General features: G+C 39.1%; 1 protein-coding gene across 1 annotated transcript in view; it reads left to right on the top strand.

Annotated features, from left to right (window-relative positions):
- The first annotated feature begins 6,264 nt into the window (after window positions 1–6,264).
- LOC124545196 overlaps window positions 6,265–12,579 on the top strand; it is a 33,325-nt gene continuing 27,010 nt past the window's right edge. Inside the window, exon 1 of the mRNA XM_047124064.1 lies at window positions 6,265–6,415. Coding sequence (XP_046980020.1) covers window positions 6,310–6,415 — 106 coding nt within the window. The 5' untranslated portion in view covers window positions 6,265–6,309. The remainder of the gene's footprint in view (window positions 6,416–12,579) is intronic.

Genomic DNA, 12,579 nt, shown 5'->3' with positions numbered 1-12,579 from the left:
CAGATTGTACCACAGATTATTTTCCTCCCCAATTCTGTTCTGTACCTTCTCATTAGTTAATTAGTTAATGTGATATACCCACCTAATCTCAGTATTCTTCTGTAGCACCATTTTCAAATGCTTCCATTCTCTTCTTTTCTAAACTGCTAATAGTCCTTGTTTCACTTTGATGCATCGATACATGGCTACACTCCGTACAAATACCTTCAGAAAAGACTTCCTAGCACTTACATCTATATTCGATGTTAACAAATTTCTCTTCTTCAGAAATGCTTTTCTTGCCATTGCCAGTCTACTGTTTATATCCTCTCTACTTCGGCCATCACCAGTTATTTTGCTGCGCAAATAACAAAACTCATATACTACTTTGTCTTGTTTCGTAATGTAATTCCCTCAGCATCATCTGATTTAATTTCACTACATTTCCTCCCCCCATGAACCATGGACCTTGCCGTTGGTGGGGAGGCTTGTGTGCCTCAGCGATACAGATAGCTGTACCGTAGGTGTAACCACAACGGAGGGGTATCTGTTGAGAGGCCAGACAAGCGTGTGGTTCCTGAAGAGGGACAGCAGCATTTTCGGTAGTTGCAAGGGCAACAGTCTGGATGATTGACTGATCTGGCCTTGCAATACTAACCAAAACGGTCTTGCTGTGCTGGTACTGCGAACGGCTGAAAGCAAGGGGAAACAACGGCCGTAATTTTTCCCGAGGGCATGCAGTTTTACTGTATGATTAAATGATGATGGCGTCCTCTTGGGTAAAATATTCCGGAGGTAAAATAGTCCCCCATTCGGATCTCCGGGTGGGGACTACTCAAGAGGATGTCGTTATCAGGAGAAAGAAAACTGGCGTTCTATGGATCGGAGCGTACAATGTCAGATCACTTAATTGGGCAGGTAGGTTAGAAAATTTAAAAAGGGAAATGGATAGGTTAAAGTTAGATATAGTGGGAATTAGTGAAGTTCGGTGGCAGGAGCAACAAGACTTCTGGTCAGGTGCCTACAGGGTTATAAATACAAAATCAAATAGGGGTAATGCAGGAGTAGGTTTAATAATGTATAAGAAAATAGGAATGCGGGTAAGCTCTTACAAACAGCATAGTGAACGCATTATTGTGGCCAAGATAGATACAAAGCCCACACCTACTACAGTAGTACAAGTTTATATGCCAACTAGCTCTGCAGATGATGAAGAAATTGAAGAAATGTATGATGAAATAAAAGAAATTATTCAGATAGTGAAGGGTGACGAAAATTTAATAGTCATGGGTGACTGGAATTCGAGAGTAGGAAAAGGGAGAGAAGGAAACGTAGTAGGTGAATATGTATTGGGGATAAGAAATGAAAGAGGAAGCCACCTGGTAGAATTTTGCACAGAGCACAACTTAATCATAGCTAACACTTGGTATAAGAATCATGAAAGAAGGTTGTATACATGGAAGAACCCTGGAGATACTAAAAGGTATCAGATAGATTATATAATGGTAAGACAGAGATTTAGGAACCAGATTTTAAATTGTAAGACATTTACAGGGGCAGGTGTGGACTCTGACCACAATATATTGGTTATGACCTGTAGATTAAAACTGAAGAAACTGCAAAAAAGTGGGAATTTAAGGAGATGGGACCTGGATAAACTGAAAGAACCAGAGGTTGTACAGAGTTTCAGGGAGAGCATAAGGGAACAATTGACAGGAATGTGGGAAAGAAATACAGTAGAAGAAGAATGGGTAGCTTTGAGGGATGAAGTAGTGAAGGCAGCAGAGGATCAAGTAGGTAAAAAGACGAGGGCTAGAAGAAATCCTTGGGTAACAGAAGAAATATTGAATTTAATTGATGAAAGGAGAAAATATAAAAATGCAGTAAATGAAGCAGGCAAAAAGGAATACAAACGTCTCAAAAATGAGATCGACAGGAAGTGCAAAATGGCTAAGCAGGGATGGCTAGAGGACAAATGTAAGGATGTAGAGGCTTATCTCACTAGGGGTAAGATAGATACTGCCTACAGGAAAATTAAAGAGACGTTTGGAGATAAGAGAACCACTTGTACGAACATCAAGAGCTCAGACGGAAACTCAGTTCTAAGCAAAGAAGGGAAAGCAGAAAGGTGGAAGGAGTATATAGAGGGTCTATACAAGGGCGATGTACCTGAGGACAATATTATGGAAATGGAAGAGGATGTAGATGAAGATGAAATGGGAGATATGATACTGCATGAAGAGTTTGACAGAGCACTTGAAAGACCTGAGTCGAAACAAGGCCACCGGAGTAGAAACATTCCATTGGAACTACTGACGGCCTTGGGAGAGCCAGTCCTGACAAAACTCTACCATCTGGTGAGCAAGATGTATGAAACAGGCAAAATACCCTCAGACTTCAAGAAGAATATAATAATTCCAATCCCAAAGAAAGCAGGTGTTGACAGATATGAAAATTACCGAACTATCAGTTTAATAAGCCACAGCTGCAAAATACTAACACGAATTCTTTACAGAAGAATGGAAAAATTAGTAGAAGCCGACCTCAGGGAAGATCAGTTTGGATTCCGTAGAAATGTTGGAACACGTGAGGCAATACTGACCCTACGACTCATCTTGGAAGCTAGATTAAGGAAGGGCAAACCTACATTTCTAGCATTTGTAGACTTAGAGAAAGCTTTTGCCAATGTTGACTGGAATACTCTCTTTCCAATTCTGAAGGTGGCAGGGGTAAAATACAGGGAGCGAAAGGCTATTTACAATTTGTGCAGAAACCAGATGGAAGTTATAAGAATTGAGGGGCATGAAAGGGAAGCAGTGGTTGGGAATGGAGTGAGACAGGGTTGTAGCCTCTCCCCAATGTTATTCAATCTGTATATTGAGCACGCAGTAAAGGAAACAAAAGAAAAATTTGGAGTAAGTATTAAAATCCATGGAGAAGAAATAAAAACTTTGAGGTTCGCCGATAACATTGTAATTCTGTCAGAGACAGCAAAGGACTTGGAAGAACAGTTGAATGGAATGGATAGCGTCTTGAAAGGAGGATATAAGATGAACATCAACAAAAGCAAAACGAGGATAATGGAATGTAGTCGAATTAAGTCGGGTGATGCTGAGGGAATTAGATTAGGAAATGAGACACTTAAAGTAGTAAAGGAGTTTTGCTATTTGGGGAGCAAAATAACTGATGATGGTCGAAGTAGAGAGGATATAAAATGTAGACTGGCAATGGCAAGGAAAGCATTTCTGAAGAAGAGAAATTTGTTAACATCCAGTATTGATTTAAGTGTCAGGAAGTTATTTCTGAAAGTATTTGTATGGAGTGTAGCCATGTATGGAAGTGAAACATGGACAGTAAATAGTTTAGACAAGAAGAGAATAGAAGCTTTCAAAATGTGGTGCTACAGAAGAATGCTGAAGATTAGATGGGTAGATCACATAACTAATGAGAAGGTATTGAATAGAATTGGGGAAAAGAGGAGTTTGAGGCACAACTTGACCAGAAGAAGGTATCGGTTGGTAGGACATGTTCTGAGGCATCAAGGGATCACAAATTTAGTATTGGAGGGCAGCGTGGAGGGTAAAAATCGTAGAGGGAGACCAAGAGATGTACATACTAAGCAGATTCAGAAGGATGTAGGTTGCAGTAGGTAATGGGAGATGAAGAAGCTTGCACAGGATAGAGTAGTATGGAGAGCTGCATCAAACCAGTCTCAGAACTGAAGACTACCACCATAACAACAACAACAACATTTCATTATCCTTGTTTTCCTTTTGTTGATGTTAATGTTTTATCCTCCTTTCAAGACACTGTCCATTCCGTTCAATTGCACTTCCAAGTCCTTTGCTGTCTCTCACAGAATTACAATGTCATCGGCAGACCTCAAAGTCTTTATTTCTTCTCCTGGAACTTTGACTAATACTCCACATTTTTCTTTGATTTCCTTTACAACTTGCTCAGTGTACAGATTGAGTAAGAGTGGGGACTGCTTTCATTTCACGCCCCTCGACTTTTATAACTGCCGTCTGGTTACTGTACAAGTTTAAATAGCCTTTCACTCCCTATGTTTTACCCCTGCTACCTTCTGAGTTTCAAAGATAGTATCCCAGCCAGCATTGTCAAAAGTTTTCTCTAAGTCTACAAATGCACTGAATGTAGGTACTCCTTATCTTAACCTATCTTCTAAGGGAAGTCATAGGATCAGTATTACCTCGCATGTCCCTTTATTTCTCTGGAATCCAAACTGATCTTCCCCAAGGTTTGCTTCTACCAGTTTTTTCATTCTTATGTAAAGAATTTGTGTTATATTTTGCAACCATGACTTACTAAACTGATAGTTTGGTGATATTCACACCTGTCAGCACTTGCTTTCTTTGCAACTGGATTTATTATAGTCTTCTTAAAGCCTGAGAGGATACTTCACCTGTCTCAAGCATCTTGTACACCAGGTGGAAGACTTTGATTTTCAGTGTTTCTCATAATTGTCAACCGAATTGAATTTTCAGTATTTTACATAATTGTTCACAGAATTTAAAATGTCGTCATAATACACTTATTTAGGTGTATAATCCCAAGCTAAAGATTTAACACAGTAAGTCAAGTATTACAGTTTAGAAACTTGGCTCAGGATAATTCAGTGTGTGCTTATACCCAGATTATACTCATCCAGTATTTAAGAATGAGAGCACTTAACTTGCAACAAACTTTTAACATAATTTCGCATACATGCATAATGGGAAATACAGAACATATTATCAATGTGAGGTAATCATAAGTCTGAAACTTATATCCGTAAGGAATCGGCGGTTTACTGATAGCCACTGGAACAAAGGCGTATTTTCTCAGCGTTAACAGAATCATTAGAACGTAAGTCGGATTAAGGAAGGACGGGGAAGGAAGTCGGCCATGCCCTTTCTAAGGAACCATCCCGGCATTTGCCTGGAGCGATTTACGGAAATCACGGAAAACCTAAATCAGGATTGCCGGACGTGGGATTGAACCGTCATCCTCCCGAATGCGAGTCCTCGCTCGGTTTGAATTTAGAGATAAGTTCTTGGGGACATATTGGAGCATTGTACTACTGTCTATAGATGCGAAGGAAGTTTTCCATTTAACCGGTCATCTGTACCTTCGTCATCGCCTAAAGTTGGCTACACAATTTGTCTGTCACAAAATTAGTTGCAAACAGTGCACTGCCCAGTTGTTCCATATACTTAACTTCCAGATCGATGGCACTTCCATGTGCGATACATTTTCTCTCTACTCTTTCCCATTTTCAGTCCGAAAAAGAAGATAGATTTGGGTTTAACATCCCCTCTGCGACAACGTAATTGGAGATGGAGCAGAAACTGGGATGAGGGAAGGAAGTCGATCTGCCGTGAACTCTCAAAGGAACCAAACTGGCATTTGCATTAAGCAAAATTTAGGAAAATCACAGAAAATCGAAACTTAGATACCCCCAAAAAATTTGAATGTCAGTGTCTTATTTTTGCGCCACTTCCCTATTTCTCAGACTGGTGTGGATTGCGTGTTACACGGCACCAAGATGTAGGTTTAATGGTGAGACGCTTCATGGAAATGAATGCAGAAAGTTCTCCGAGTTTTTTACGGCTTGGGAAGTTGTGAATCTGAAGCACACAGTTATGTTCATTTGCGACTTATTTCCGTTTGAAAGGCTTGTTTTTGTAAATAAATGTCAAATAATATACAATTCTCAGCCCTATTTGTATGTTAATATTGTGAAATGCCGTAGTAATTCACCCTCAGTTGAGGGCCTCATACACCCTTCTACATGAAGGTAAGGAGAAATAAGTTTCCAGGTTTATTCAATTCATGCATCATGCTAGCAAAAAAAGTTTTGTCGCAGGAAGTCAGGGTAGAAAAGGTAAAATGTATCCCAATACTTTTTACACCCATTCGTAGCCCCTAACTCGTCCCGCCCGCATCAGGATACTGCATTACAAAAATAGTCGCTAATGCACTAATATCTTTCCTGGAATTATCCCATCTGTGTTGTTTCTCGCAGCTTCTCATTTTATTGTGTAATTTTTGCCCCAAAATGCCCATTAGAAGAACTATATTCTACTGTTACTTGGCAACTTAGCGCAAAAAAATGAAGCTAGCTTTTTTTCCTTTTTTTTTAAATTTAATACAGTAACAACCTTGCGAGTAAGTACAGACGCGTCGCGTCGTGGATCGTAGCAGTTCGGCTTCCTTCGGTAAACATAATGCGCTGCTGCCCCCAGCTCCAGTGGTCTGCTTGTAACGTCAAACTGCGTCGTTTGGCAAGGAACTTGCAGTACAACGCATTTTGTGTTTAGACGCTGACCGATGTGGGCCCACAGTAGAACTCACCATCCTTGCTACAGCGCCAGCTTTGACTTCATGGACATGATACGAAATTCGCTGTCCTATACGCAGCTGCCGCAAAGTGATGGTAAGCATTTACAGATTAAAGTATGACCGTGAAAGATTAGGAACTTGTTTTAACTGAAACAAAGTTCTCATTAAGGAACCGTTTTGCTAAAGTCATCATTTCTGCTGCACTCTTATTGACAATGAAATATCGAGGATAGCCATAATTGTTGCAACTTGTGTTGCAACACGCCGGCTGGTAGGCATGTACGAAGTATTGGTTTAAGATGCATTCTAAAATTTGTCTGTTGACATATTCGTGTAACTTGGAACAAAACAAGCCACAGATAGCCAAGATATTACTCAGGTGTCAGTTATCAGTGCGGTTTGTGGTACGTACCCCCGAATAGGAAAGTTAGCAGTTAAGATTTGTTTCTGTAACAATTGCAAGGGGAAAAATATTGGTATCTTTCGTGTCCTTCATCTCGCAGCAATATCGTGTGCAGACGTTCACAAGTCTTATAAAGAATAGCCTTTAACGTTAAAAGTAAGTTACCGCGTATATTCGTGAATGAATTAGACAATTTATTCGTCTATAGACCAATTTACAATAGTATCGGACATGTCAAACACAAACAGAAATAATATATAACATTTACAAAGTGGGGTAAGATAAGGGCAGGAAATTAGTTTTACGTTGATATTTTTTTAATGGCTTCATTTAGTGCTCCTCACAATTTTTCGCAAATAAATGTAGGAAATCAAATAGGCGTAAAATTTCGTGTACCATGAGCGTTAACAGAGCAATGAATAATATCGTGTCGTGAGCTCGGATGCCTACTACAGAAAGGTGAAAACAGGGTAAAATCTGCACAGCTTTCAAAACGTTACAGGCTCATAACCAAAGTAACAGTATCTGTTACTATACAAACGTAAAGTGAGTTAAGAGGCCCCTCTCGTCTCTGAACTTCAAATATACATTTGAGTGACAAGGTATTAGCTCGTACAAATAATTTTCGCTTGGGCACTGATATTACAGGTTCATAGTGTAGCTATGAAGAAAAGTAGCCTTTCTTTTATTACAGTTCGTTAGGATTGTGTGTACTGTCTTGCCGGTAAAAGTTCTTTCTAGGCGGTAGCGCATATATGGGTAGCTTTTATCATGTCCTTTCCGTCCAGCTGTAATGCGGTTTACTGCCAAGTGGCCGGGTTTTTCTAAAACATGTTCCTTTTCAGACAACGGTCGTAAAATTGGGCATTACGAGGTATGTGCTCTGGGGCCACGTGAGAATAGTCGAACCCGCTCTCAAATGTCAGTGCGGGCATAATGTTCATTTATAACTCCTTACCCTCGTTAAATCGCAAAACCTGCCGTGATTCATTGTTGGTTGCATTATCGCAACATCCGTTGTGGTTTCCTACAATGCGAATTGTGAACAAGAGACTGTTTTCTGTAGTGTAATACAAAATGTTCCGCAGAAACGTAAATTTCGATGATTTTAAGTTTGATGTTAATCGCTGGGTGGAAGATGTCCGTGGAAACAGGAAACAGACGAAAAAGATTTTGCAATATCCAGTGATAACAATTCTGCCAACGAACAGAAGGAACTTCAGGCCAGCGGTGAGTGCTTGTCCAATAAAATACTTTATCAGATGTTCTGAGTTGTGGTAAAGGAAAGTGTAGATCCAGCATTGAGTGGAAATTTGTAGACTTTCCTTTTGTATCTATAGAGTACAATTTATGTAGATGCAAATTCAAACTCACGAATTTAATTTTGTGGGAAAAAAATTGTTATAGTGATCATAATTTTTCAGAACGTAAAATTCAATTATCTAATAGTTAGTTTACATGTACAATTAAATGAACGAACAGAAAGTATCGGTATGTGATTGTGTGTACTAAAAAGTAAAATACTACAGGCTTTTAGTACACCCCAACCAGGAAGATTTAAATTGCACGTAAATAGTTGTGAAAAGTAATGTTACGCAAGCTGGTTTCATCGTAGTGGTCAGTCTAACATAACATATGTTAGACTGTGGTAGTGGTCCCAAAGACAGCGGCACCTGCCATATGTTACAAAGTCACTTTGTGAGATAATCGCCTCACACACGGATCGACCGACTAGTTGGACGTGTGTATGAGCGCAACCGACCAATTTCTTACCGACGATCGGTTTTTTCTAGTACCATCACACGATTGTCAATCGCCGCCGCCCCTGCTCCTCTAATAATGCCTTGTCATACTGTCGTGCCAGCTACCCAATCCGACAAAAGTAGTCTGTCACGGCGCGCAGGATGTTCAAATTGTGCGAGGCGGACGAAACTTCGACTGTGTCTGGAAGAATTTAAAGATTGCAGATGTTTGTGGGACAAGTCATGCCATTGAGAAAAACAAGTGAAACATACGGTTTATTTTTACTTAACTTAGAGTGCTCATGCTAGTTGAGTTCTATCGTAAGTTATTTTTGTAGTCGATCTCTTATCATTGGGAACATTTCCATACTGGTTAAAATATGCTGAAGTTACAGCTCTTTACAAGAAGGGGATAAAGAGATCCCGTTAAACTATCAACAAATATCACTTTTGCTGGCTTTCTCAAAAAATATTTGGAAAGGTTGTGTTCAAGCATCTTCTTAAATATCTGACTGCAAGTATTGATGATCAAGTTACAGTTTAGATTTCTTAAGGGTTTTGATATAGAGAAAGCTATTTACACCTACAGTGAGAATTTATTAATTCATTAGATAATGAATTAGAGCCTACTGGGATTCTCTGTGACCCGTCAAAAGCCTTTGACTGTGTGAACCACAGCATTCACTTAAGTAAATCAGAATATTATGGTGTCACTGGCAGTGTTGACAAATGTTTGAGTCTTATCTAACAGGAAACAATGGGTGTTGTTGCAAAATACCTGTATAGTAAGAGGTCAGTCTTCGTCTGATTGGGAAATAAATATGTGGTGTTCCTCAAGGTTTCATCTTGGGCCCCCATTGCTTTTTCTTCTGTACATCAATGACCTCTCATCTGTTACATTGCCGAACGCTAAGGTTGGTTTGTTTGTAGATGATACAAACATTGCAATAAGTATAAAGTCAAGCACAGATTTAGAAACAGCTGCTAATCAAATTTTCACTGACATTAACAAATGGTTTAAAGTTAATTCACAGTTATTAAACTTTGAAAAGACTAACTACATGCAGTTCAGAAACTGTAAGAGACTTCCTCCCAGTGTGTATAACATATGAAGACATGCAGATTGAAGAGGTTGACAGTGTTAAATTTCTGGGATTACAATGTGATAATAAATTAAGTTTGGAAGGGCATACCACAGAATTGCTTAAGTGCCTAAACAAGTTGGTATTTGCAGTAAGAATGGTATCAGATGTAAGAGATATAAATATAAAAAACTTCCATGCTCTGCTTACTCTCATTCTGTTACGCGATATGGGATCATATTCTGGGTTGACACATCAAACTGAGCAAAAGTTTTTAGTGTGCAAAAGTGTGTAAATAAGAATCATTTGTGGTGTAAATTCAATAACATAATGTAGAAACCTGTTCAAGGAACTGTGTTCTAACTACTGCTTTTCAGTATACTTATTCCTTAATAAAATTTCTTGCAAGTAATATCTCTATTTCCAACCAATAGCTCAATACATAGTATCAGTACTAGGAATAAGAACAATCCACATAAAGACCTAAAATCACTTAACTTGGTCCAATATCCAGGAACACACATTTTCAATAAATTGTGAGGAACCATTAAAAACTTGGTTCCAGATAAAGCACGGTTTAAACAGTTTGATTTTTTGATAGGCAACTCCTCCTACTCTATCGATAATTGCCTTAATAAAGACTGTTAGGCCAGCTTAAGTAAAAATTTCTGTTAGATTTCAGTTTTGATAGCACTTAGTCACAACAGTCAATATAGGTAATTTGTGTATAAGTTTATTAATAATGCATAACAATGTTTCATTCTGACAGTTTATTAAATCTGTAAATGTTAGCTGTTCCAGTTTATTGTAGTCATCCATTTCGACAATGTGATCATTGTAGTAAGTTTTATATTCGAATGTTCTATGTTATACTTCCTGACATGTTCCACATCCATGAGTATCATCTCACTTCTTGGGTCTAGGAACGAAAACTGAATGAAATCTAATCTTTTAGTCCATAATGGTCCAATGTTGAATATGACTGTTACAGTAACTGTTTCCAAACAGTAAAGTACACAGCTATGAGAATATTGGAACAGGCTTCAAATTAATTCATAGCAAACATCATAATTTTTAATAAAGGAGAAATTTATTGTGCAGTTCCAAACAAGGGCCCATCCATGAAATAACTCCCGCGTTAAGGGGGAGGGAGGTGGTCAGCAAAGGGGCATACTGTGCTACAATGGGGCAGAGTCTTGAGCTTCTTGACGTTATATGTGTAAAGTTTTGTTTTGTATTCCAATACAACTTAAATGATGATGAAAAACTTTAAAACTTCACCCATTCTATCATTATTATTTACTAAGGTTTAAATTTGTGAGTATTGTTTGGCACGTGGAGCCGCCTGGTGTGATGATTGTTCATGCATGCTGTACCTACGATGTTACATGTTGGCTGCCTATGTTGTATGTCACAAGCCAATACTGCCTTTGAGGCTTTGAGATAAACTGCCATTTATCTGGTTTTGTCTGTTTAAGTGTTAATACCATTCAGTCAAAATGTGACTAGCTGAGTGATGGACAAACTGTGTACAGCTTTATGCTGTTAAAAATGGACAAAATATACAAGATGAAGTTAACACCTTCTAGTAAAGTTTGAAAAGTAATGGAAAATTTTGAAGGTAAAGTGAATTTGAAAAATCAAAAAATTGCAAATAAAGCCGATGGAAAAGAAACTTAAATTTTTTCGCCAATACAATTAGAACCCATGGGCATAAATGTAGGTTTTATATGATTTTAAAATTTCCTTCTCACTACAAATATGAGGGTCATAGATGTCCTTGTTGGTGCTTCACATTGGATGTTCTGTGCACTGGTCAAGTTTCGAACTGTTCTGGCAGATGGCAGAGCCACAGTACAGCATCAAAGTGGCGTCTACATAATGACTCAAGTTACAAACAGCATTGAAATCTGGTTTTGCAGGGCAGAGAAGATCAGGTTATGGTTTTTACTGTTATTTGCACAAAACAAACTTACTTTTATTTTCCCAAGAACCACTTAATTACACATTGCCTTAAAGGGATCAAATTAAAACAATGCAGCTGAAGGCCTAGTTAGAAAACTTCAGATACTTCCTGGGCTGAAGGCTTAAAACCACAGCAAAAACAAGAATGGCTGAAGCCCTGAACACAAGTTATAGAACAAACTTTCAAAATTTTAGTTATTAAGCAAATCAATGTTCAAACTTTAAGTCAGCTGAAGGCCTTATCTTAAAATTAAAACAAACTAAATTAATGGACGGCTGAAGGCCTTGCACAGTACATCAGACTGAAATGAAAATCGTAATCTAAAACCAACAGAACAGCAGTGTTCAGAAGTGTTCAAAGGGTCGGCCTGAGGAGGTAGCTCTACCGTAAGGTGAGGTGAGACAGGCAGCCAAGAGTAAGGTTAGATAATCGGATGGCAACCCAACCCAGGGACAGCTGAAGGACCGACCAACAACCTAATCAATTCCCTTCCACCCAACCAATGCTACGACAATGGAAAACATCAGCTGGTGACGAAAATACCAGCTGCACTAAGTCTTCAAAATTGGCATCTAAAAGCAGCAAAGTTCCAGTAACCACTCTTAATAAAAAAAATATGAACAAACAACTGAAAGGCTGTCGAACTACACGCCATGCCTGACAGCATCAACACAGTGAGGAAAAATGCACTGCTGGAAAACTACACTAACGACCAGGGCAGGTAACTGGGGCGTTAACAGCTGCAGGGCATAAAATACGGCTGGTGCACTTCACTAAGAAGTAACAACCATTTTAATAGTTAGACCACACAGGAAGATTTACAGGTTAACTGATCATCAACTTCAATGTCCAGGTTCAGTGGGCAACGAACTTTGTAGCTCTCACAGCTAGCGCCTCACCATCCAGCTGCATGTGCACGCCACCAGTGGTCCCGGCCTGACCTCACACAACGGAGACTTCCTTGCTGCCCTGTCCCAACCAACTGATTGCCACACACACCACCACACGGAAATATAGTGGTCACACCAAAGGTGGTACAGCAGTACTAGAATAGATAAGTGCTGC

Source organism: Schistocerca americana, chromosome 1 (assembly GCF_021461395.2).
Source record: "Schistocerca americana isolate TAMUIC-IGC-003095 chromosome 1, iqSchAmer2.1, whole genome shotgun sequence".
Taxonomy (NCBI): domain Eukaryota; kingdom Metazoa; phylum Arthropoda; class Insecta; order Orthoptera; family Acrididae; genus Schistocerca; species Schistocerca americana.
The sequence above is the reverse complement of the archived record's forward strand: the minus strand, read 5'-3'. Positions and strand labels throughout refer to the sequence as shown.